Raw genomic sequence first — 27,727 nt, 5'->3', positions numbered from 1 at the left:
CCCCCTTCACCTTGACCTTGACCGGCAAATTCTGAAAATCGGTCAGGGTTAATTTAGTAGGCCGTAATTTAATCCGTTGCTTGCTCCGGCTAATTATGTGGTTAAGGGTCTCGTCCGAAATAATCGAGACCGCTGATCTGGAGTCAAGCTCCATGCTGCAAGGGACACCTTGCAAACGGATTGTTAATCTAATTTTGGGTTTGAGCAGCCGGCGGCTACCTGTGTGGTTAATGGCCAGCCGGCTCTCGACATAGCCAATTTTTGTTTTGGTGGGGGCCCCAGTACCTTCGAACGGCGGTTCCTCCGGCTGCAGCTCGTGGATCTCCTCTCGGGGGCGGCGGCTACGGCAGACGGCGGCCTCCTTATATACCTGGCCAGGTAAGCTAACAGCCAATGGGATTGGCCCTAGGTTTCCCGCCGAAACTGTCCAGGCCAACGCCCCCTGATGGCTGTTGCTATGCAGATTCCTGCATACATAACAGCTTTCATGGCATATTACGGTAGTTTGTTTTCAAATCCTAGTGTTCACAGAGATCCAAGAGCCAACAAGCTCTTCCTCCACAATAGTTGAGTGCTGGGAACTCAATTAATTGGGTATCATTGATGAGACAGAAATTAGGTTGTATTGTATGAATCTCTGATGTATTTTGTTTACATTTGCTTGCATTTGGAACATGGATTGTCAACATGGAATGATAGTATACCGTATATACTTGAGTATAAGCCGAATTTTTCAGCCCACTTTTTGGGCTGAAAAATTCCACTTCGGCTTATACTCCAGTCAACAAAAAAAACTTACCGAGGACTTGTGCGCGGCCGAGGCTTTGGTGCTTCCGGGATCGCCCGCACCTCTCCCAAGCCACCGCCGTCCGAGACCTGCCGAAGTTTGGGGAGGTTTGGGGAGGTGCGCGCGCACCTCCCCAAACTCCGCGCCTTGCCTGCCTGCTTCTTTCCGCAGCGGAAAGAAGCAGGCAGGCAGGGCGCGGAGGAACGGAGACTTGCCGACGTTTGGGGAGGTTTGGGCGCCTCCCCAAACCTCGGCAGGTCTCCGTTCCTCCGCGCAGACCTGCCGACGTTTGGGGAGGTTTGGGCGCCTCCCCAAACCTCCCCAAACCTCGGCAGGTCTCCGTTCCTCCTGCCGACCTTTGGGGAGGTTTGGGCGCCTCCCCAAACCTCGGCAGGTCTCCGTTCCTCCTGCCGACCTTTGGGGAGGTTTGGGCGCCTCCCCAAACCTCCCCAAACCTCGGCAGGTCTCCGTTCCTCCTGCCGACCTTTGGGGAGGTTTGGGCGCCTCCCCAAACCTCGGCAGGTCTCCGTTCCTCCGCGCAGACCTGCCGACGTTTGGGAAGGTTTGGGCGCCTCCCCAAACCTCCCCAGGTCTCCGTTCCTGTTTGGGGAGGTTTGGGCGCCTCCCCAAACCTCGGCAGGTCTCCGTTCCTGTTTGGGGAGGTTTGGGCGCCTCCCCAAACCTCCCCAAACCTCGGCAGGTCTCCGTTCCTCCGCGCAGACCTGCCGACCTTTGGGGAGGTTTGGGCGCCTCCCCAAACGTCCCCAAACCTCGGCAGGTCTCCGTTCCTGTTTGGGGAGGTTTGGGCGCCTCCCCAAAAGTCCCCAAACCTCGGCAGGTCTCCGTTCCTCCGCGCAGACCTGCCGACGTTTGGGGAGGTTTGGGCGCCTCCCCAAACGTCCCCAAACCTCGGCAGGTCTCCGTTCCTGTTTGGGGAGCTTTGGGCGCCTCCCCAAACCTCCCCAAACCTCGGCAGGTCTCCGTTCCTCCGCGCAGACCTGCCGACCTTTGGGGAGGTTTGGGCGCCTCCCCAAACCTCCCCAAACCTCGGCAGGTCTCCGTTCCTGTTTGGGGAGGTTTGGGCGCCTCCCCAAACGTCCCCAAACCTCGGCAGGTCTCCGTTCCTCCGCACAGACCTGCCGACCTTTGGGGAGGTTTGGGCGCCTCCCCAAACGTCCCCAAACCTCGGCAGGTCTCCGTTCCTGTTTGGGGAGGTTTGGGCGCCTCCCCAAACCTCGGCAGGTCTCCGTTCCTGTTTGGGGAGGTTTGGGCGCCTCCCCAAACCTCCCCAAACCTCGGCAGGTCTCCGTTCCTCCGCGCAGACCTGCCGACCTTTGGGGAGGTTTGGGCGCCTCCCCAAACCTCCCCAAACCTCGGCAGGTCTCCGTTCCTCCTGCCGACCTTTGGGGAGGTTTGGGCGCCTCCCCAAACCTCCCCAAACCTCGGCAGGTCTCCGTTCCTCCTGCCGACCTTTGGGGAGGTTTGGGCGCCTCCCCAAACCTCGGCAGGTCTCCGTTCCTCCTGCCGACCTTTGGGGAGGTTTGGGCGCCTCCCCAAACCTCCCCAAACCTCGGCAGGTCTCCGTTCCTCCTGCCGACCTTTGGGGAGGTTTGGGCGCCTCCCCAAACCTCGGCAGGTCTCCGTTCCTCCGCGCAGACCTGCCGACCTTTGGGGAGGTTTGGGCGCCTCCCCAAACCTCCCCAAACCTCGGCAGGTCTCCGTTCCTGTTTGGGGAGGTTTGAGCGCCTCCCCAAACCTCCCCAAACCTCCCCAAACCTCGGCAAGTCTCCGTTCCTCCGCGCAGACCTGCCGAGGTTTGGGGAGGTTTGGGGAGGCGCCCAAACCTCCCCAAAGGTCGGCAGGAAGAACGGAGACCTGCCGAGGTTTGGGGAGGTTTGGGGAGGCGCCCAAACCTCCCCAAAGGTCGGCAGGTCTGCACGGAGGAACGGAGACCTGCCGAGGTTTGGGGAGGTTTGGGGAGGCGCCCAAACCTCCCCAAAGGTCGGCAGGTCTGTGCGGAGGAACGGAGACCTGCCGAGGTTTGGGGAGGTTTGGGGAGGCGCCCAAACCTCCCCAAAGGTCGGCAGGTCTGCACGGAGGAACGGAGACCTGCCGAGGTTTGGGGAGGTTTGGGGAGGCGCCCAAACCTCCCCAAACAGGAACGGAGACCTGCCGAGGTTTGGGGACGTTTGGGGAGGCGCCCAAACCTCCCCAAAGGTCGGCAGGTCTGCGCGGAGGAACGGAGACCTGCCGAGGTTTGGGGAGGTTTGGGGAGGCGCCCAAACCTCCCCAAACAGGAACGGAGACCTGCCGAGGTTTGGGGACGTTTGGGGAGGCGCCCAAACCTCCCCAAAGGTCGGCAGGTCTGCGCGGAGGAACGGAGACCTGCCGAGGTTTGGGGAGGTTTGGGGAGGCGCCCAAAGCTCCCCAAACAGGAACGGAGACCTGCCGAGGTTTGGGGACGTTTGGGGAGGCGCCCAAACCTCCCCAAAGGTCGGCAGGTCTGCGCGGAGGAACGGAGACCTGCCGAGGTTTGGGGAGGTTTGGGGAGGCGCCCAAACCTCCCCAAACAGGAACGGAGACCTGCCGAGGTTTGGGGACGTTTGGGGAGGCGCCCAAACCTCCCCAAAGGTCGGCAGGTCTGTGCGGAGGAACGGAGACCTGCCGAGGTTTGGGGAGGTTTGGGGAGGCGCCCAAACCTCCCCAAACAGGAACGGAGACCTGCCGAGGTTTGGGGACGTTTGGGGAGGCGCCCAAACCTCCCCAAAGGTCGGCAGGTCTGCGCGGAGGAACGGAGACCTGCCGAGGTTTGGGGAGGTTTGGGGAGGCGCCCAAACCTCCCCAAACAGGAACGGAGACCTGCCGAGGTTTGGGGACGTTTGGGGAGGCGCCCAAACCTCCCCAAACAGGAACGGAGACCTGCCGAGGTTTGGGGACGTTTGGGGAGGCGCCCAAACCTCCCCAAAGGTCGGCAGGTCTGCGCGGAGGAACGGAGACCTGCCGAGGTTTGGGGAGGTTTGGGGAGGCGCCCAAAGCTCCCCAAACAGGAACGGAGACCTGCCGAGGTTTGGGGACGTTTGGGGAGGCGCCCAAACCTCCCCAAAGGTCGGCAGGTCTGCGCGGAGGAACGGAGACCTGCCGAGGTTTGGGGAGGTTTGGGGAGGCGCCCAAACCTCCCCAAACAGGAACGGAGACCTGCCGAGGTTTGGGGACGTTTGGGGAGGCGCCCAAACCTCCCCAAACAGGAACGGAGACCTGCCGAGGTTTGGGGACGTTTGGGGAGGCGCCCAAACCTCCCCAAAGGTCGGCAGGTCTGCGCGGAGGAACGGAGACCTGCCGAGGTTTGGGGAGGTTTGGGGAGGCGCCCAAAGCTCCCCAAACAGGAACGGAGACCTGCCGAGGTTTGGGGACGTTTGGGGAGGCGCCCAAACCTCCCCAAAGGTCGGCAGGTCTGCGCGGAGGAACGGAGACCTGCCGAGGTTTGGGGAGGTTTGGGGAGGCGCCCAAACCTCCCCAAACAGGAACGGAGACCTGCCGAGGTTTGGGGACGTTTGGGGAGGCGCCCAAACCTCCCCAAAGGTCGGCAGGTCTGCGCGGAGGAACGGAGACCTGCCGAGGTTTGGGGAGGTTTGGGGAGGCGCCCAAACCTCCCCAAACAGGAACGGAGACCTGCCGAGGTTTGGGGACGTTTGGGGAGGCGCCCAAACCTCCCCAAAGGTCGGCAGGTCTGCGCGGAGGAACGGAGACCTGCCGAGGTTTGGGGAGGTTTGGGGAGGCGCCCAAACCTCCCCAAACAGGAACGGAGACCTGCCGAGGTTTGGGGAGGTTTGGGGAGGCGCCCAAACCTCCCCAAAGGTCGGCAGGAGGAACGGAGACCTGCCGACGAGCCGCGGCCACACAGGGTATTCCTGTGTATTCAGGCTTGCAAAATGGCGGATCGAGCCTCTGCTGGCGGCAGAGGCTTGCAGAACGGCGGATCGGCTTATACTCGAGTCAATAACTTTTTCCAGTTTTGGGGGGTGAAATTGGGGGTCTCGGCTTATACTCGAGTCGGCTTATACTCAAGTATATACGGTACTTAGCGATCAGAATCACAACAGAGAAAAATGGCATTATGGTGAAGAAGCAAATGAATAAAATTGATAACAAAGCAGCAACCATACTAGGAAATTGGTCTCATGCCACTGACCTGTAAATCACACCGCTACCAAAATACTGCAACTCCATTGACATAAAGAAGCCCCCATGCCAGATCCTCTGTGACAGTTGATCAAAGACACCATAGGGTTGATTGTACCCATATGGTCTTTTTTTCTGACAATAGTGAAGATGTGCAGCCTCCTATGGAGATTTATGTATTCTGGCAGGAATACTCTGAATGGGGCAGCTGTGTTTGGTCTGTTCAGGGAATAACAGTACACACACTTATTGTTGTTTACAATGTTAATTCTATGAAAGCTGGTGAGACAAACATTTCCTAAATGTACATCAAATTAAATTGTATACCAGCTGTCCTGGTGGTTCAGGGAATAGCAAAATGATAATTGCTTCTTAAGGGCTGCAGTTCTACTCTAGCTTTTGGGGAAATTTCACCTGTTAGCTGACCTCTACAATATATCATTTTAGAGCTACCATCCAGATTTCCTTATTGTGCCAAGGCATAATGTGGCTTTGGCTTAGCACAGTGTATAATTATCAACTGCAATATGTCAGCCGTGGTTTATGACAGTCTTATCTATGAACTATTGTGGCTTTTATTTTGGTGAAAAAGTATGGCTTAGATAGGCAACCAAAGGGTCATGGGCATTTGCCCAATTTCTGTTTTGTGACTTCCACGGCCTCAAGATTACACTCCTGAAATTTGCTGGCAACTGGATGTATAATAGTAGTACTTTCTACCTCCCATTTTTATTAGGAAATGAACTAGGTATACAAACCCCCTGTGCATTATAAAAGAGATGAAAATAGAAAAACTGCAACCAGGGCATCTTTTCTCAGTTCAACTGCTTTTGTTGTCTCTGGTGTGTTGGGATTGTAATTAACCATGAAACCCTCAGTTTCATCACTGGGCTCCTTCCTGCCATCTTACATTTCCTTTGGCTGCTTCTGCTTTGTCTAATTGTAGAGTTTCGCAGCATGATGCTGATGTGATGGTCTAATATCAACATTAAATAAAGAATAAATGAAATTATCCCAACCTAGTAAATTGCACTCCATTTCATGAGAACTTGGGCAAGAACACTTGGAATTACATAAGATGTAAGGTGATAAGATGGCTGCAAGATTCAGCCAATGCCATTGAGCTATTTATTTTGAGGGTTGGCAAGCAGTGAAATTGTGTGATCACCCAATGCCTGAAATAGTTGTTGACTCCTGCTTCTCTTTACTGTAATTGCTTGGTTTTTTTAACCAAGTTTTTAAAAAAAACCTTTGGAAAACAAGCAGGCAAGCACTAGGAAGTGATAGCGCGGTGCCAGAATCCAAACAAAATGAATGCAACTGTTCTATCATCTTTTCTTGAATTATCTGACATCAGAAAACTGAGTAAGTCTGTAGTATCACATTAGGCTTCTTTCTCTGTTGAATGAACTCAACAAATTCCTAACAGCTATATGCTGAGAATTCTGGAGGTTGGGCGAATAAAGAAATATTTAGGTCTATCCAGGAATTTTCTCCTATTACCCAATTATAAATCTCCAAGTTCTGACTTACATTTCTGTTCCAGTGTTCCATTATTTTAAATGTATAATGTCTCAAAAGAAACCTATTTTGCCTTGAAATTTTCCTCATTGGTTTTCTGAATTAATACCACATTTAAAAGTATATATATATATATTATTTTATATAAACTGTATAGTCAACTGTAGATCTGGAATTGCAAGATGGGAAACACATCTTGGATATAAAAATAAGAGGTTGGAAGTAGATATATTTCATATATTACACTTAGCGATAATGTAGTTTAATTTGGTTTGTACTCACAAGTTGTATCTTAGTATGAACCTGAGAAGATTTTTTTTCAGGTCAAAAACATACTTTGGCTTTTAGGACATGGTTGTCCGAAAGCGAGTAGACTGTGGCAAAAAGTAAACTTACATGTAAATTACGAATTTTAAATGTGGTTAACATAGGGCTACTCAAATAGGTTGAAAAATCTAAATGAGCATTAGAACAGGGCTTTTCAACCTTTTCAGCCATTGTACCACTTTTAGGATATTGCAACATCCGAGTACCACCAGTCGCCTAACAAGGTGTCAAAAACTTGATGACCAAAAAAAGGAAAAAAGTGATGAAGTACAGGTAGTTCTCAACTTACAACAGTTCGTTTAGTGACTGTTTGAAGTTACAATGGCACTGAAAAAAGTGCCCTCCAAGCCACAGCCGAGCAAGACACCTGCCTGCCCACCCGGCGGCGCTCTTCCTTCTGTCCAAGGTTTTCATTGTTATGAGCATTTCTGTTGAGGATTGGTAGCGGGGGTGGGGTGGGGGTGTTTGGTTTTTATTCCCCCCATCTGCTGGGTGGTTGCAGCAGGTTTTGGTCACTTCACATGACCCTGGGACACTGTGACCGTCATAAATATGAATCAGTTGCCAAGCATCTGAATGTAAATCACAAGACCCTGGAGATGCTGCAACATTCCAGCTGATTGGTGCTTCTTCTGGGCTCAGCAGAAGCGTCAGGATCAGCACCAAGCTCCAGTTGAAGCCTGGCACTGATCCTGGTGCTTCTGCTGAGCCCTGATACCCCCGCCGAAGCACTGTTCCTGGTGCTTCCGCTGAGCCCTGACAGCCCTGCAGCTCCAGCCATCTCTCGCTCAGGCTTGTGTGGTGCTGCCACCGGTTCATTTCATTCCCCTTCCCCTCTACCACTTATCTAGGATGGTCGTGTACCACCTGCCAGGTGCCAATGTACCACAGGTGGTACCCGTACCACTGGTTGAAAAGCTCTGCGTTAGAAGATAGAAGAGATGCAGAAAAGGTATATTTTACTTCCATCTGTCGCAGTAGTTTTCCTTTTTGTAGCCCAACGATTTTTCTTTATGCATGTACTGTAATATTTTTTTTCTATCCTGTTAAACATAAGAATTTGATGACTTTTTGCAAAGATTTCCTGGCTGTATCGAAACATTTTGGAGTGTTATGCTTTTCTGTCATAAGAGATTTGTGAGAACTGAAAATCTGACCATAGAAACATCTATTGGTGTAATATGTTTTCCCCTTGCTAGTTATTTGCTGTTGAAAAAGAAAGATCCAGATGGTTTGAATAGATTAGAACTGTGCACGGTTCAAAAGTTATTTGGTAAAAACTTTGGAACTTCTTTGAGTGTAGCATCTCTCTGCTACTCATTAAAGAAGCCATGTCTTGTGCGGGGAGGAATTCTATGGAAACTTGGAAATAGGTGTGGCAGCTCTTAAGGGCTTATTAGTATACTTCTAAAACAGCTGCATCTTTGGGAGGACTTGTATAAAAGATGTGTGCAGTATACATGTGAGTTGTGAAATACTTTGTTCAAATCATTTTTGAAGTGCAGACAGAGATGGGTGTTTGACATAAAGTGATCTTAAACTACATCTAATGTTTTCCTATGGTCTCTTTCTCTGGAGACTGTAGAAAATTAGGCCTCCCTGAATTTTGCTACTTCAATAGTGCACCCCATCAGAAACTTGGCATGGCTCCATGCAAATATAAAGTGGATGAGGTTGTGACATAGTGGTGTCATGCTAGTTTCATGAAACTTTAACCCTTTCTATAGACCTTGTTTCATTGTTGCTTTTGAAAAAAAAGCAGTTTATAGGGAGTAACTAAAGAAGACAGGTACTAGGGTAGAAAAATGCAATTGCAAATCAACTAAAAATGGCAACTAATTCTGATGTCATATTTTGTGAAAGTTGTGATTCAGATATTCAACAGAATCTGTTTAAACTAGGTATGTCCAATATATGGCCCACGGGCCACATGTGACCCTGAACAGCTAGTAATTCGACCCCACAAGATAATATATATAAAAAGAAAGTTTTTATTATTATTTTTTTATTCCCATTTATATCCCGCCCTTCTCCGAAGACTCAGGGCGGCTGACAATCTAAAGCACAAATCAATGTGCTTAGCAGAAGCCTTCATTCTATGTATATGCCTGCTTATTAGGGCTCCCCCCCCAAGCGGCATTATTACAAAGTCAGCTTATTGCCCCCAACATTCTGGGTCCTCATTTTACCTACCTCGGAAGGATGGAAGGCTGAGTCAACCTTGAGCCTGGTGGGACTCGAACCTGCACTAATTGCAGGCAGCTGGTGTTACTTAAGGAGGCATTAGCCCACTGCTCCACCAAGGATTTATATACGTTACCTATATTATATATTTTATATGCAGCCTAAAACTGTTCCTCTTCTTTCAGTGTGACCTAGGTAAGCCAAAAGATTGAACAACCATGGTCTAACCCATTTCACCATTTGGTGGGAGTCATGGCAAACAGTGGCGTAGCGTGGGTTGTCAGCACCCGGGGCAAGGCAAGTAATTTGCGCCCCCTAACCGCACGCCTGGCACACACCCCCTCCACAGTGGGTGGCGACCCGGCGGCTCGGATCGGATTCGCACAGGCAGCACTGCAGTGAGAGTGAGTGAGCCAGGCAGGGGCAGACAGCTGCGAGTGCGAGCGCCCCCCCCAGATGTTGCGCCCGGTGCGGCCGGCCCCCCCTGCACCCCCCACGCTACGCCACTGATGGCAAATGCATGTGTGTGGAAAGAGACAGAGACATTAACATTAACATTGGAAGAGTATGATTTAAATAACTGAAATGTATTTACTCATTTACTCAAAAGATAGGGAACCATAATTTAAGATCTATCCTTCCCACAAAAATGTTTAGATAAAAAACAATTATTTGCTTCTGTAATATGGGGGAAAGGTAGCCTTATTTTCTGATAAATGTTGTTCCTGTTGATAGCTGGTTTGTTCACAAATGCATATTTTGAGGACAGTGCTTGTTAATACCACAAAATTATTTTCAGTCCTTTTAAGTCACTGATATATACAAAAACACTCTGAGGGGTACTTGATGCTCTCTGAAATTGGTTATTTTCTTGCAGACATTTCATTACCCAAACTAGGTAACATCATCAGGGCTAGCAAGAAAACCAAGCTCAGAGAGCACCAAGAACACCTCATTTCAACCCTGAGCCACAAATGTTTTCCTTTATTAAAAACCACTCTGCAATAAGTTACTCATCTTTTAGCTTGGCAGGCTATGTTGTGATAAGTGATTGCATTTTATAACAAATAAGGTAGACATGCAAAGTGAAATGATTCTCTATGCAGCTTCTTTTTTTTGCAATAAAGTATTTCTGTTTAATATGGGTACCAAAGAACAATAATTGATTGCCAGCATTAATTATGAATGAATGCACATATGAGGCCACCTGTTACTATTGAATGATGGCTATTAATTTCTACCCTTTTGTGTCTATACTTTAAATAATCAATGAGAAGAATTTACTCTGTAAAAGGAAAAAGTTCCAAATTTGTTCTTTTATTTTGAGGTTTCTTATGCAATCTCTTATTGACACTTTCATGGAATTTATTCATCAATTCATTTTTAAAGCTGTTTTAAAAAGTTGATTAGGTATAAACATACAGGGAACACGTGACACATTTTTTAACTTCTAAAATATTTTTTTTATAAGTTCAAGTGAAGTTATTCATTAGAGTCAATTATCAATTGCTATAAGTTCTGAGAAAATTGGAGTTTTAGAATCAGGAATGAAAAATCAAAATTGAATTATAAATCAGAGATAGATGAGCACTTAAAAACTCTCTAGATGTAAGGAATTCATTACCATGGCTTTATGGTACAGAGATAACTAAGATCTTCCCTGTATCGACCATGGCTGACAACATTTGGAAATCCCGTATAAAGACCTGGGACTTCATTTCTCTGGAAGCTTCTATGGGCTTCTAAGTTAGTACATTGTGCCTGGGGTGTGGTGCATAAAAATGTCAATAAAATGTGCTTCTTTTTTCTGTGTAGACCTATGGGGAAGTTTCTACATCTTGAGCTTTTTTTTCCTGCCTCTGCTATCTTAAGGTTATCAGCCTTGACTGATGACAGAGGTACATAGCAAAAGATGGTTAACAGTCTTAACCACCCATTCAAAAGTATGATTAGTTGCTGTAGGATTAGATGCACCTTCATAGATCCAAAGCTGTTTGACACATTTCTGATAAGAATTAGATAGTGATGTTGTTTTCAGTACTGGCATAATAGAATAAAAATGAGCAATGCCCATCATTGGCTACAGGGTCCCCAATCTCTGGGCTATAGACTTGCACCAGGCTTTGTCATCCCAGAAATCAGCCGCGCAAAGGAGTGAAGCACCATCCGCGCACGCACAGGATGCAGGCAGCGCACAAAACCACGCCTCCTCTTGTCCGCGGACAAACCTCTCTCCACGGAATTGGTCCCTGGCACCCAAAAGGTTGGGAGCTGCTGGGCTACAATATTCTCTGCTTTCCTATTAAAGGTGCACAATGCAAATGCTTCATCAGATATGACCATCATTCTGTTTGGGGTTGAGGAATCTGTTCTGCTGTTCTCCTAAACAACAGAGTTCAGATTATTGCACAAAGTCTTTTTACTGGTTGCTCTAGTCTTGTCAATCAACTCGAGAACATTTGTGCTTTTTTTCATGTACTGTAGTTTAGGAAATTGGGTAGGACAGGTTATTCTCTGTTAACTAAGGTGTTTTGATTCTTTACTCCTAGTTTGTTTCACTATTATGTTTTATAACGTAGTTCATGATTTAATGATTGCCAACTCTCTTGAGCACATCTGGAAAAACATATTTTGAAAAATATATCACACAATTTTTGCTTCAAATGACCCAGTTTAATGGGTGCCCGTAAAGTGCACTTAGCCTTTAAAAAAACCCAGTTTTAATATGGAACTCTCTATAGACTTTTCCCTACTCTTGAGGTATAGCGTTTTCTGTTCATCTCTGAAGCAATAAAATTATGGTGGCATGACACTTGTCAATTCCTGCCCTGCCTTTATTGCTTTTATTTCCAATTTTTGCCAGTCACTTAATTTTGCTATAAGTTAATAGCTGGTTCTTTTGGATGCCTTTGACATGAGGTAAATTTTACTTTTAACCTTATGGCTTAAAAGCCATGGGGATAAGATGAAGGCAATGTCGTGAGGATGTTAAAAAATGCAGAAGCCTTTGAGGAAAGGGGAGCAGCTCGGGAGAACCACTTCAATTTGCAATCGTTATTAGGTTTTTTTTCCCCCAACAGCGGCGGCTGAAAAAAGAGATGTGCGAGCAAATTTGATCTTTTTTTCCGGGGAGGGGGGGGCGGAACTCGTAGGCGCGCTCTTTTTTTCTTTTTTCTTTGGACCCAGTGGTCCTCAGGATGGGAAGCATTTATTGGCTAGGGACAGGGAGGGAGGCAGCAGGGAAAATGACCCGGGGTGGGTGGACAGAGACTTCCCTCGTCCTCTTCACACGCCATTTCCTGCTTTCGTGTTTACTTCCCGGTTCACCTCTCCCGTCACGGGCACAGCAAATCAAACGCTGCTTTCAAGTAAAGTACAAGACGGGAGAAGCAGGGGAGTGAATGGGACTACAGGGAAGAGTTGTCCAGGAAGGTAAGTCCGGGGTGGCCTCTCTCGAGCGCTTTCCCGCAGTTGGAGCCCAACCCGATCTGACTTCAGCTGCTTCGCCTTCTCCTCTTGCAGGTTTATCCGGAGCCGCGCACCGAGAGCGAGTGCCTGAGCAATATCCGCGAGTTTCTTCGGGCATGCGGCGCCACCCTTCGCCTGGAGGTGAGGAAATGGGATGGGAGGCGACGGCAGGTCTACCTGTGGAGCGTCGGGGGAGGGGGAACGGGGTGGCGGAGGACCACCGCCGCGGTAAGATCTCTGCAAAAGAATGAATCGGCTTGAGCGGGAGCTGGGACGGAGTGGCTGCGAGCAAGAATCCTCCCTGTCTCTGTTTTACACAGGCGAGTCTGTCAATAGCCCAGTATTAATATGCTATCTGCATACCTGTAAGCTGTTTGTTCGCATGTATCATTCCTATAATTCCTCTACATTGAAAACCATAATTTATGCCACCCTCCTGTTGCATTGTTTGAACAGTGTTTTTGCAATCGGGCTTAAATGTGTTTCCCACTAAGAACTCTGGGGGAAGGACAACCTAGGAAAGATATGATAGATCAGCAGTTTCTGGAGACTCTTTGTTGTATTGGAATGCTTGTCTTGGGGTGAGAATAATTACCTCACAATGCCCAGGCTCCTCCTGACTGGTACTAGCCTCACAGCAGAAGGTTATCCTAGTGTGGTTTCTGCTAGAAAACTAGTAAGGTACTTAGTTTGGAGAAAAAAAGTTAATCTCCACCTTGTGTATTCAGTAGCTTTTTTTATGTGTCTCTTCAGAAACTAGCCCACCACAGTGAAGCCTAATAAATTGTGAATATCTAGCCTGTGCAATTTGATTAAGGTGTGGAATGTTATGAGCTTGAGTTAATTCAATAAAGTTAATAAGGTTAAGCCTGTTGTGTAAATATAACCAGTTTTGCCCTTGTGAGCAATTTAGTTATAGCTCTTTTCATGTTAGGGAATTGAGAGTCAGTTTGGTATAGTTTAAGTGCTGTTAGGAATCAGAAGATTATGAGTTCTAGACCTCGCTTAGGCATGAAAGCTGGCTTGGTGACTTTGGGTTAGTCATGGTCTAGCACCTTAAACCCATTTCACAGAGTTGCTATGGGGAAAATAGGAGGAAGGAGTATTATGTGTGTTCACTATCTTGAGTTGACCCAATTAAGAAAGGTGGGATATATGGGCATTTAGGGCATCCTATATATTTATGGGTGTGTCTGGCTTTCCTTTCAAAGGTTCTGCTACTAAACATGTTTTAATGCACTGCTGGAGGCAAAGTCCATCATGACAGAAGTGCCCACTCATTGATAAAGTGTTATTACTATCATGTCCAAAATTCCTTTAGTTAGCTTTTCACTAGTTGCAGAATTTTTTGATTTGTAATTTCATATGTACATTGCTGTTTCATGTGATATACAAAGTTGCTCTTCATCTTAGAAACTATCTTGGAAATCCCACTCCTGCAAATCTAGTGTGCTATTCCCTTTTAGTAAAATATGCAAATAATTCCTCCCCTCGCCACCTATGAAGGAGACGAAGGAAAAAGAAATTAACTAAATTTAGTTAACCACAACATTCACTAATATGATTCTGTGATCTCTATTTCCCCATTGCTTTCTACATAGCTGTACTCTGCTTTATATGTTGCCTTTTGTTCTTTAAACTTGCCACTTCTCTCTTTTGGAGGATCTTGTCATCTCCTCCTAGCCATTACTTTTTGGCATTCTCTGTCTTCTAAACTCCTTTTCCCCTTCCTTTATAGATATATTTTGCAATTTGTTCCTCATCCATTTTCTGTGCTCTAACCATATTATCAGTTCTTCATTTTTTATCTTTAGTAAACGTTCTAGTGTGAAGATGTGTATCTAAAGATACACTAATCTACACAGTTGTACAAATACATTTAATTTTTTCATCATTTGTGCATAACTTGAACATGTTCACTGTATTGTCACTTTCAAATTTGATTTTTAGTTTCATACTTCTTGCTTTATTATACTGTGTCTAATGTGTGCTATAAATCCTAAGAGTTCTTTGCTAGCAGCTGTATACAAAGTTTCTGTATAGCACCATATTTATTACACAAAAATCCATAAAATGCATCAAGGAAATCTCATACATCATTGTTCCATTCAGTACTCTGGATCGTAAATGTTTATTATATTTACTAAGTATTCCATTCATTTTTTCTCATACATTTGTTTGGTTTTATTTTAGCACAGTGTGTGAGCTCAACTATTGAGAGTTATTACCAGAACTACTGTATATCTTAGCATTTTGGACCAAAACAGGCAGTTGTTTATTTAGTAGCCAGTGGTTTAAGAAATTGCCTTAAAATTATATATCCCTATTTCAGGGATCATACTATATCTGAGGTGCAGTGTGCCTGTTGATGTTTTCTTTGGTGCCACAAGGCTATATTTTGTGTCTGACTATTTACATCAAAAAAAGTATAAACAAACAAATTGAAGCTGATATTAAGAAAGCAAAGCATCACTTTTTAGCATCACATTTATTTCCAAAGCTGACCCTGAGAATTCTTAGAAAATAAGAATGGGTGGTTGCTTTTTTTTACAAGTAAACTGACCTGTCCAGTTAAAGTACAAAGATTTTATTTATTTATTTGTGCCAGAAGCATCACAATTAAAATAAGGCTTACTGTACAACATAAAATTTAAAATATAAAATACAGAATTAAAATATGAACAAGTTAAGCAGATCTTATCCAGAAACTAGCAATATTAATTGTATTAATATTGTATTCTGTCTCTGCCATGAGATCCACAAAGGACAGGTATACATAATGTGTTGTCTGCATGTCACCAATCACAAAGGGCAGAAGCTACCTGTTAGCCCCATTTGTTCAGAATATCTCTGGATGTTGTTTTACCCATGTGCAGTCTATTCAATGATTTCCCTACTTCCCAGTTTTTGCCAGACCCAGGTACCAGCTACTCCATTGTTTCCATCCTTAGGTCCTCTTTACTTTTTAAATTCTTCAAAGTCTTCCCCATTGACCTAAGGAAGCTTTTCCTAGATTTAATGTCTGATGATCTGGTTTTAGGACATAGAGAGGGTGTTGTTTAAATCAGGGGTCCCCAACCCCATGTTCGTGGACCAGTACTGGGCTGTGGCATGCCAGCAACTGATCTGCACAAACAAGCAAAGCCCCATCTGCGGAATGCAGGCAGCACACAAATCCATGCGCCCTCCGGTCCACATAAAAACCTCTCTCCACAGAACTGCTCACTGGTGCCCAAAAGGTTGGGGACCTCTGGTCTAAATATTGATAATTTAAGCCTCTCTCTCTATGTTGCTGCTTCTCTGTGACAGCAGGCAGGGCAATGCCAGTTAGATGATAGATCTTATCTATAGGGGTAGGTTTAAGATATCCAGTAATAATACTGTTAGCTTTATTCAGAGCAACATCAACTTTCTCAGCATGTGCTGATTTATATCAGAATGGGCAGGCGTATTTGCCTGCCAAGTGGGGACAAAGCTAAAGCTGTTGTCTTAAAGACCCTTAATTTGGTACCCCAGGTAGTGCTCATTAATATCCTGAGGATGTGATTTTATCCACTGACCTTCTGATTAGTGTTGTTACAGTGCTGTTTACATGTTAGGGCCCTATCTAGAGTGAGCCCTAAATGTTTGCTCCAGTAGTGTCCCTTTCCATATAATATGCAGCTTCCTAGCAGCCTGCTTATTGCGAAGATGGAATGCATATACCCGAGTTTTTGCTGGATTTGGCCTTAATTGGTTATCCCAATAGAATTGATCCAGCTCTACCAGAGCTTCAGTTAAACAGTGTTCAACCTCATCAAATGTTATTCTCTGTGCAGCCATTGCTTGATGATCACCTTACATATAGTTGTTAGTACCTTCAGCCGATCATTGGTATAGATATTAAAAAGGGTTGGAGCCAATACACCACCCTGTAATAAGCTGTTCCTTTGGTTCTTCCATCTACTTTGCCTTCCCTGGAACTCCACAATAAACAAGTGGTTCTGAAGCAGATACCTAATTATATTTGTAAGTTTCAGATTTTTAGCTATATCATAAACTTTCTGCTTCAGTCTTCAAAGCATCCAAAGCACAGTACAAAGATAAAGTGGGATGCTCGGTAGCATTCTGGTAAATTGGTATTTTGTGTGTGGTTGTACTGACAGTCTTTTTGTGATTGGGAAGGACCCCAATAATAATTCTGAAAGAGTGTTCAAAAGATGAACTCTATTCTGAATATGATCATTTGTTCAAAAAGGTTTTGGTACACATGGCCTCTGTTTTTATGCAAGCATTTTGTTTTCATTTTCAGAATTAGTGTGGTCTAAAAGTGAGCCACAATAATTGGAATTTGGAATGTGGAAAGTTGATAATAAAAGTATTAGTTCCTCACTTGACTTAAAATCTAAAAAGTTTCCTTGTTTAAATAAGCCAGTAGGAATAGATTTATAAATGTACCAGCGGGCAATTCTGGAATCATTTATTCAAAGCATGCCAGTGCTTTGCTTGGAAGAGCTCCCAGTGTGGCTTGCAAATCAAGAAAAAGTCTGTTCTGCCTTCCAAGTTTACACTCTAAAAAGAAATGACATGAAAAGAATGAGAATAGAGTAGAGAAAGGAGGGAGGGAGAGAGAGAGATATCAAATGATTATGATTGGTGCTGTGCAGTGACCCATAGCGTACCCTATGTCCATTTGATTGTGGACATCTTGGTTGGTGAATAGGTTCATCCAAGGTAGAGTACCAAAGTGAATCTGTCTTTTTAAAGGATTCTCATATCTTGATTGTAATATCAATTTCTTGGGATATTCAGGTAGGGAGATTAAATTTAGATGAGTTCTAGGAGATTATTAAAAAACAAAATCTATTATTGTCACTGGATTGTATTACATAACGTGCAGTTAGAGGGCTAACTAAATTTCCAAATGTCTTTTGGACACTTGATGTAAATACCTGTTCACTGTTTGTTATATCTGTGCAATATATTTCTATGCATAATCAGAACTGAATTGCAGTAGTAAGATTACGAATAAAGTAGTGCTGAAATATTTGAGTGGAGGAATTTCTATCTAGATTTTTTGCCCTGGCATCACATATTAAAGAAGTTGTGATTCCCAGTTTTTTCCCACCAGAGAAAGTTCTTCTCAGCGTCAGATCATTCTAACCTAGAAACCAAGACAAGTGCTATGTCTCTAGCAAATGATACAGTTGGCAAAACCACCTTAGGTAATAGAAGGTATTCCAGGCCACTTTGCATTACAATAAATAAACTCAGTGCATACTTGCAGCTATGGTCTTATTTAGTATAGATGATTAGACCAGGTCAGTTGGAATGATAAACATTTTCTTTTTGTGATATTCACATTTGTCCTGTTCCTGCCATCTGTTATAATAAAATCAGATAGAAATAAAGAATACTTATCAAGATTCTGTACCCTAAATTTCTGGATGGTTTCAAGTAACAGTCTTTTATGTAAATCAAGGAGATGAAATCACAAAGACTTCAGTTCTCTCTCACTATTATAAATGAATAAACAGTGGAATTTTTTTAAATATACAGTAGATTAAACAATTGGAGGCAAGACATATTGCAACACACTCCACCCACAGCACCTTAATATAGAGTAGGGGTGTCAAACTCAATTTCATTGAGGGCTGCATCAGGGTTGTGGTTGACATTGGGGCAAAATGGGCGTGGCTAGCTCATCGTCACTCGTGTTGGGTGCCTGTGGTGGCCTGGGCGGGGCCACCGAGGAAAGTGAGACCAGGGTGACCACTATACCCTTGTCCACCAGAGGAGCCTTGCTGTTCCTCTCTGGCCACGTAGAGGACGACGACTGATGCAGGCTGCCCAAGGGCCTTTCCCAAGGGGGCGCCCAGCTGCACTTACCTCCTCCTCAGGGCTGCTGCTGATTGGCTTGCTCTCCTTGGCCAACTTGCTCATGGTGTGTACGGGAGGGCAAAATGTGTGGGTCAGAGGGAGACCCATTCCCTCTCCCTGTGAGGAGACGCAGCTTTGTAACCAAAGCATCCTCAGCGATAGGATGGGAGACCACAAGGAGAGGTCAGGAGGAGGGGACAAGGGGATGGCGAAAGGGCAGCAGGGTTGCTCGTGGCCAAGTGCTAAGGCAGGACTTCCCTCAGACCCTTCCTCCCTCTCATTATAACCTTCCTTCCTTCCTTCCTTCCCCCCCCTTTTTTCTTTGTCCTTCTCTCTTCATTCTCCTTTCCTTCTTCCTTCCCCTCTTTCCTTATCTTTGTTTGTCTTTCCTCTTTCTTTTTCTCCTTTCCTGTCCCTTCTTGGATGCTCAAATGCAAAAGGGGAAACATTTCTCGATGCCTCCTTGCCTTGTGATCAAATGCCACTTTTGCTAGTAGCCTGTGGCCACTTAAAAGACTGAGAACAAACCAGGCTCAGTTTATTCCATGCTTGCATTTAGTGCACAGACAACAGTACAGCAAAACTGTCAAAATGTTGGCTGTGATAGTTGATCATAGCTCCTCTGATTTTTATGTGCCACAGCTTTAGCATTTAGGAACAGAGGTAAGTTAGTTGCTTTTCTGTTAATACTTAAACTTTAACAGAGCTCCCCTGTTGGGACCCTGCCATGGTCTAATTCAGACTGGAAATATAGCAAAGGGAAATATTTTCTCCCACTCTGTTTTGTCCTGTTTTCCCCACTGGAAATGGCTGTTTGCAATACACAAGGAAGGGTTACTTTGCTAAAAGTTCACAACTAAAGAATACCAATGTTAATTTGGATTGCCAATAAAGTCCTGTCTGACAAAAGAGAACACAAAATTGCTTTCTCCTTTGAGCCCAAGTCTCGATGGATCCAGGATTGAAGCCGAACTGTGTGAACTGGGGCATCTCCAACCAAGTTACCTTTCCTTCCTTCCTTCCTCCCTTCCTTCCTTCCTTCCTTCCTTCCTTCCTTCCTTCCTTCCTTCCTTCCTTCCTTCCTATTCTCATCTCTTTCCTTCCTTCATGCTCAGGAGGGGGTGATGGGAGGGGGAGAGATTGCCATCACTGCTGGTGTCCATGCTGCCGCCGGCTGTCGCTATCCCACGTGGGCAGGGCTGGTCCTGGTGAAAGGGAAGCCTTGTGGCTGTGAGGCTAGGTCAGCGAGCGGGCCATGGAGGTGCTGGTGGTGGTGGTGGCACTGATCTACAACTTGGTTGCGTCCATCAAAGCCAGAACATGCTCAGCCTTAGATCCACAGGGCAGCCCTGGAACCAGTGAGGGGCCACCCTGCTGCCTCTGCCCGCCCCCTGGGTGTGTGCACAGGAGACAATCAGCACCTGCATCCTGGATGAAGTCAGCCTGCAGGGCAAGACAGCCAGCAGGGACACCGGATTCCTCTGCCTGCTCGCCACCTCTTGCATGTGCACACGGGGGGCGAGGGCACCCGTCGCTGGTTCCAGGGCTGCCCAGTGGATCTAACATTCTGGCTTTGATGAATGCAACCAGGTTGTAGATCAGTGCCTGGTTGGCCTGGCCGGGCCAAGGTGCTTCCAGAGCAGGTCCCCGGGCCAGACAGAACCACATGGCAGGCCGGATGCAGCCCGCAGGCTCTGTGTTTGACATGTCTGATATAGAGGGCAAGTCCCTTTAAACAGATTTTAGAATCCAATTCTGAGAAGAACTGGAATTCTGTAGAAGAGTGCTTCTCAATACTGTCCATGCAAGGATTCCTAAAAAAGTTGGCATTATGTAATAATGAAAGCAGCTGTAATATTACAGAATAGCCTATAGAAATCTTCCTATGCCCTTACATGTTGTCTTAATACCATTAGATACCAGAAGTATTAGAAGATTGATTGGGAAAAAATACATTCTCATCTGAGAACTCATGAGATCTATTTCAGTTATTTCATGAATGATACACTTGATTCAATTCAAAATTATTAATACTAAGCATTATTTAGAATAGCGTAACCACTTACATTTCTAGAGACTAAACCGTTATCTCCACCACAACTACAAATTACATTTTACTTTATGTGGTATAATTCACATGCAGGACACTTATAAATGGTGATGAAATACCTTCTCCATGGCTAAGGTTGTCATAGGAGACACAGTTTGTTCTCTAATGCCTTGGTGTTATCCCTTACGCTGTAATATTTGCCTCTTGAAGCAGTGCTAATAATCGGCTGACTACGTAGTATTGGATTTATTATTGTTAGGGTTTTTGCCTAATTACAAGAAAGCTAGTCATACAGAATTGAATTAGTTATTAATGGGTCAAAGAGAAAGGCTAGCCTATGGTTTCAGTTGAGACTGAGTTATAAAGTGGTGAGATATTAGACTGCCAGATATTCTAGGGAGTACATGTGCCATGAAATTAAAACAAGCCAACACTAAACCTTTCCTGTTCTTCTTGTAAATGAGGGGTAGGAATTCTTATTTTTTAAAACCCCAGAAGTAGTAGGGCATCTGGAATGAACCTACAGAAGTTTAGATCTACTCTGGCCTGATGCTAGGATATTAGATTCTATAGTGTTGGCCATGCTAAAAAAGTGACACAGGAAAATCAAGTTCAGACCAGAGGCAACTCCTATATAATAATATGTAACTTTAGATTTGGCAATCAATCTTGAAATTGAGGCTTCAGAAATAATGGGGAAGGAAAAGAAAAAAAAAACTAAGAGAAATGCCCACAAATGCCCACTAATATGGTTTCTCAACCATCATGTTTTGAATATGTCTGCTGAAACTCCCAAATGCGTAGAAATGCAGGGATATTTTTTATTACAGCGTGTTCTACTTATTTGTTTTAGGAGTTGATGTTTCTACCCATATAGTCTATTTCCTTTTGTTTTACTGCCAGAAGGATCTGTAGGTAGCATTCCAGAGCCTTCGCAGCTCTGCTTCCTGAGAAGCAACTGCAGAAAGATAGGCAGGGGGTCATTTAATTTTCCTTTCATCTTTATGCTAAAGAGCACCCATATATCTAAATGCAATTTCTGTGATGCAAAGAAAGGCGTGCCTTTCTTGGTGTGATCTTGAGTCCTTGGGGATTAGCTACTTAAATACTTGTTTCTGTTAATATGATTACTGTCTTACATGAAGAAACTTTGGATGTCATAAAATCACTTTCATATAATCAGTGCAGTACATATACATACTTTGTTCTTCCCTCCCCCATCCTTTATCCTGTTTGTTTTCCTGTTGAGTAACGCATGCTAGGTGCAGAATGCAATGATGATGATGATGATGATGATGATGCTTCAGTTGGGGTGAGCCAATCAACTTGTTCCAATATGCCAGATTGTCTCAGTCTGGCAGGAAACATAAGACCCTTAACATCCTGTTTTTTCATTATTCCTTTTAATGCTGGTTTAGTAAGCTATTATCGTGTGAGAATTTACAATGGAGGTGAGTTTAAATCCATTTTTCCTCTTGCTATTTTAGAAAAATTCTCTTGCTTTAAATAGTTTATTTAAAATTTTCATTTTAAATGTCTTTCAGGATTTAGGACACCACTTTTTTGCCTTTGTCTTGCATCATGTTGTTTAACGGTTTCCAAAACATAGAAACTAGATTTTTAATTTTTTTTTAAAAAATTAATTGAAGTTTTCTCTTTTTAATAGACTTTAGGAAGAAATTTGTAGAATATTTTTTGAGCCACTATTGTGGATCTCTGATGTTAAATTGTTATTCTTCTTATATCTTCTTAGAGGTATAGCAAAACTGGAGTATGCTCACCAGATGTGAAAGAGATGCAGGATGTAAATTACACAGTTTATATATTTTGCTTTACAACAAAGTATACATGAAAAGGTATAATGGGAGTAATAGTAATATCCATACTGTATACCCTTTATATGGAAAGTTTAGAACTTTTACAAAAGATTTTGCTGTGAAATGTTCTGAATAGCTAGCCGCATTTAAATTATGAAATAGAAAAGGCTGTGCATGTGAAAATGAATGGATTTGGTTGCAAACATGGATGGGACTACACACTCATAAAAGGTAGATTTTATGATGACTATTATTTTAGGCATATTGATACAGTATAATAAGCTTTCTATTTTTAACTCATAAGATTTTTAATTTAGTGGATTTTGGTTACATGAAACTAAGAGTTTTTTTATGTGTGTCTATTGGCAAGTTATCATTAAAATTAGTTAATAGGAATAAAGAAATAGAAATTTTCATTTTTCTGATATTTATAGTACATGTGGAATGTATTTTCAAAAACCGAAAAAGCTTACTGTATTGCTAATATTTCCTAATAATGTTTATAAGTTAATTTTGATTTTTAAAAACTGAAATAAATACTATTAAATGCCATTTAAATTGTTTCCATTATGCAGATATTTCAAAATATGCCGCTAATTCTGTTAAAAGTTCATTTACTTAGGCCCATCAATACTTTTTATTTCATTTGCATTTTCATATTTTTCTGAAAAAAATAGTACTATGAGTTCAAAAGAATGTTTCTTGTCTTCTACGTAATCAATGAACATTCAAATCTTACTGGGTTTTTATAATAGTTTGTGCATTCTTGTAAGGTGATTACACTTTGAGTTTTTCTTGGGTGAAAAAAGTGGAATTACTCTTTATTCGGCTCTCTTCATGTATTGTTTTAATTCTATTTATAGAAATAGGGTATGAGACCTACTTCTAATTGACAAATATGAGTGAAGTGTATAAGCTTCCTGATACATAAATGTCTTTTTAAAAAAGTGGTAACAAACCCTGTTTTCCTCCACAAATGCATGCTAACTCATACATGTAAGAGAAATACGATAAATGTGTTCTTTGCTATGTGCTTGTTGTATTGTTATACTGTTATACATGAAAATTTGAGTCACTTTGTGCTTCGTATGATTACTTTTTAAAATCTGAGGTAAAATGCAAAGGGGGAATAATATGGATTAAACATACGGTTTTTGCAGTTCTACTCTGTACTTTAACTGTAAGCTGGCAATGTTTAGTATTCAGTCCAAACATCAAATTCTGCTCATTATATGTAATCCTGTTTGTAGTTTTGCATGTGAAATGATGTTTTTCTTATCCTTTCTTCAAGGATTTAGATAGGCTATACTGTCTGTTGGATAAGCTTCCAAGGTGTATACAGTATGAATAAATAGATCAGTGGATTCAGATGTCATTCTAAACCATGGTTTAAGCATCATCTGTTGAATAGGACACAGTTGGCTTCATTCACACATGACATCGTTATACAGATGATAATTGACAAAATGACATACTTTTGTATTAATGGACCTTCCTAAATAATAGACATCCCCTCCCTATCTGTTAAAATGAGATTTCACTGTACTACAAAGGATGGGATTAAATAACATATGAAATGAAACTTGAACAAGCCACATTATGTATGGCTTTGAGTAGTGACAACCTGTGATTTAGGACTACCTGCAAGCTCTTCTAGCTGCTGTTCTTAAAAATTAATGGCACAGTTTCCAGTCATTTGATGATGGAAAAAAGATGTGGTACAAGCCTAAATGAATCAGTTTATCAGTGTTTTCTTTGTTTAAACAAAGATAAACTTCAAATATTGTGGGAAATCAAGCATTTCATACATGAATGTATATGATTGGGGTGTCTTCACCTGCTTTTGCAGTATTTTAATGCAGCCGGGAAAAGTTAACTTTCTTGGTTTAAATATGATCTGAATCACTCAATTATCTATTCTGGGTTTTGAGCCCAGGTCTGTCCACTATAAGGTTAATATTCTTGATAGCTGCAGCTCTGCAAAGACTCAAATAATTCATTGCTTGTATACACAACATAACTATGGAGTGTTGAATCTGGGATTGACATGGTGTTTGAACCTAGTCATGCTGGATTATAAATCATGTTTTATTGCTTTTGAGTATCAGTCAGGCCTGTGCAGCTCCAAAACAAACAATGGCTTTTATATAAAAATAAACTGTAAACATTGAGAGTCACTGCTATATATTACCATGCTTTTCAAAAAAGTGTTGATTTTATTTCTAGATTCTAATAAGACCATGTTTTTTTTTAGACCTTTGATGCAAATGATCTCTACCAAGGACAGAACTTCAGTAAAGTGCTTAGTTCCTTGGTGGCCTTAAATAAAGTAACAGCAGGTAAATATAAATCCATTTAATATGTATTTTTAAAATAGTTTTCTAGAAGCTGATTGTTTTCTGTTACTTAACATCCTTTTTCTGTTAATTTGTATGATTGAACAAATCATACAAAGTTAATACTATATAGCACTTCAAATTCAAAGGTACAGCGGTGCTTCAAAGTACATGGCAGCATGAACATAGCATCTGTTTGCAACTCTTTAAAGTAGCCATGCCTTTTTTGGAATCACCTAGCTATACTTTGCCACTGCCATGCAATCCAGGGAAGGACACCCTTGATTTCAGAGGCTGCAAAGACGTGCTTCATTTGTGATTCCTCTATTTTGAAGCATCCATTTGCTTTCAGTGGAGTGCCTCCCTAGCAGAAAGTAGCTTCAACATTAAGCTTTTACTGCCTTCTCCTAGTTCCATGTAGCAGAGCCGTAGCTAACTTTCTAAATATTGGTCACCAAAGGGAAGGCAGAGTAAGTTTCAATTGGATTCAGAGACTACATGATATATTTAAGGACTGCTTTGTGTATACAAATCCCATTGATATCAGGACCATGTGCTTTTCTGTACAATGAATTGAGGCTGAACATTCAGCTGACTTAAATGAGGGAAGGATAGTCTGTATATTTAGATCAGCTTTTTCCAACGTAGTACCTAATGTGTTAAATGACTCAACATTTCTTAGTTGTCTTAGGTTTTGACTGAATGATGGGATTTATAGTGTAATTGATCCAGAGACTGCTGGATTGGGGTATCCTAATTTAGACTAATAAAAATATACAATGAATTGTAAAATTTACTCTTCTGGAAAATCACATATAGAAGCAGCATTCCTTTTAAATTTAATCTGAGAAACTAGATGTGTATATTTTAGTGTAGCTATTATAAAACCCAATGCCCTCCAGATATTTTAACACATTTCAGGATCCTCAGCCAATATACCAGCACATCTGGAGGGAGTGCGCTATTAAGATTGTTCTAAAAGAAGACTATAATGATTGTATTGCACATTTGGTTATGCAGTCAGTTTATTCTGTAATCCTTTCGATTGTGAAAGGGTGCAATTGCATTGCAGATTAATTTGGGTATTTTAAAAGGAGAGAAATTGGATTTAAAGAGCTAGTTTACAGGAAAACCAATTTCTGTTAATTTTTTAAAATGGAGGCTCGAGGTAATGTACATCTTAACTTTCAAATTCAGTGGGATTCAGGATTACCTCTCTGCAATATTTTTTGCTTCCAGCCTTAAACTTTACAAGGGCAGCAGTCGTAGCTTTTGGTTAGCTTATGACTATTTTTTAAAAGTTAGGAAGTGGTGATTTTTTTGTTTTGATACTTTTGAGTTCCCTCCAATTGATAGGGATTGTCTCCCATCCTGTATTTTCCCTGGTGCATCTAGTGTACTTTGTACTTTGGATTGCAATGTATATTCATGAAGGATATCCAATTTACAAATTTGAGGAATAAGTACATTGAAACACACCCATACCTATTTAAATATATTTCCTAAAAATAAATGTAACATTATATATAAAGTAATAGGTAAACGTTTAAATGTTATATACATATATGTGTGCCAATTTTTTCAGATATTGGTTTAGGGAGTGATTCTGTGTGTGCAAGGCCATCATCTCACCGGATAAAGTCTTTTGATTCCTTGGGATCCCAGTCTTTACACAGTAGAACTTCAAAACTTTTTCAAGGCCAATATAGAAGTCTGGTAAGCATTAACACATTTTAATAGCTTTTTATTTTTCTTAATCAGAGCTGCAAAATGAAAAGCTTGATAGCTGATATTTTGCATCTCACCTAAGGTGTCCAATATTTTTACATTGTTCTGCTTTTCTTAGTTTTTTGAGAAACAACAAGAAGCAGTATCTCCTTGCATTAAGATAGTTTACAGTCAAGAGTCTATATTAATTTATTCTGAAGTGTTTTGAAATAAAAGAGCTTCAGTGTATTTAACTGTACTGGAATACAGCCAGGGAGTCCTAGAACCTCTTTACAGTAGACCATGACACTTTTAATTCCACCTTGTTCGTTATGAGCTACTGTTCATCAGGCTAAATCTGGTACTCTTTAATTTAATGTGTTAAATCTTACATATATCAATTTACTACTGGCATATTGGTTAGTTATTTTTCAGTTTCAGCTAAAAATAAAGTTACAAGTATACAGATCAACAACAGTTCTGTACCCCAGCGTGTACATATAAACTGCTTGATAAACACGAGCCAACCAGAATGATGACAAAATGATAATATTGTTCAAATAACTATCTGTTTGATTTGCCATAATTTAGAACTTAAAAAACAGTTCTAATACAGTTAATGTTATCAAAACAGTAACTGATTAGAATTATATATAGTTGAAAGGTTGATTATATAATGTTTAAAAATATAGAATCATATATGCATGTAGGTTGAAGAAGCAAATATGTTAGCTTTACCTTACAATTCATGGTTAATTTTTAATTAAATATTTTGTTCTTTTGAAAAGTATCTAAAATGTTATTATTTTACTGGTCTCATCATTTCTAGGATATGACAGATAACAGCAACCACCAACTGGTGGTAAGAGCTAAATTTAATTTTCAACAGACAAATGAAGATGAACTTTCTTTTACAAAAGGAGATATTATCCATGTTACAAGAGTAGAAGAAGGAGGCTGGTGGGAAGGAACTCACAATGGCAAAACAGGATGGTTTCCCAGCAATTATGTGCGAGAAGTAAAATCCAGTGGTGAGTTTCAAGAGTCTGCTTTTCTCAATAACCTTAAATAAATTTGGTAGCTATTCAGGAGTATAAATTACTTTAATTACTTTATTTATTGGAATTTATTAGGTGCCCAATTCCAGTGGAGAAATGTATTAATATAATAATGCCAATACATTACAATATCCAAGATTCTTGAGAAGAACTGGATGCAAACAAAGGCCAACACCAGCTAAAGAACTGGCAGCTGTGATTTCACAATGTTGTATAAATAACAACAACAACAAAATATGCCTATCCCAGGTCTTTGGGAAGGATTTGATAGGTGGATAAAAATGCCAGATCCAGTCTAAATATCTGGTTGAGTACGACGAATCATCAACATAATAAAATAAGCAAGAACTGGTGGGACCATAAAATATAGAAAGTAATAGAAAATGAAGAAACTAAAGTGCTGTGGGACTTTAGAATTCAAACAGGCATTTGAC

The 27,727-nt window shown here is 42.5% G+C and overlaps 1 protein-coding gene across 8 annotated transcripts in view; it reads left to right on the top strand.

Annotated features, from left to right (window-relative positions):
- Positions 1-27,727, top strand: part of ARHGEF7 (Rho guanine nucleotide exchange factor 7) — a gene marked incomplete at its 3' end in the record, with an annotated part of 101,700 nt that overhangs the window by 12,901 nt on the left and 61,072 nt on the right. For 5 of the 8 annotated variants that reach the window (XR_014492586.1, XM_083363114.1, XM_083363109.1 and 2 more), the window contains 4 exons: positions 12,521-12,607; positions 24,447-24,531; positions 26,114-26,244; positions 27,065-27,266. Coding sequence is in view for 7 of the 8 variants with exons in the window: in XM_083363109.1 (XP_083219235.1) it covers positions 12,521-12,607; positions 24,447-24,531; positions 26,114-26,244; positions 27,065-27,266 (505 nt within the window). Of the gene's footprint in view, positions 1-12,327; positions 12,431-12,520; positions 12,608-21,793; positions 21,827-24,446; positions 24,532-26,113; positions 26,245-27,064; positions 27,267-27,727 lie in introns of those variants that run through there. The other 3 variants (XM_083363112.1, XM_083363113.1, XM_083363110.1) reach the window with 3 other exon arrangements.

The sequence above is a fragment of the Vipera ursinii genome (assembly GCF_947247035.1).
Source record: "Vipera ursinii genome assembly, chromosome: 4".
Lineage (NCBI taxonomy): Eukaryota > Metazoa > Chordata > Lepidosauria > Squamata > Viperidae > Vipera > Vipera ursinii.
Note: the sequence above shows the minus strand (reverse complement) of the source record. Positions and strands in the feature narration are given on the sequence as shown.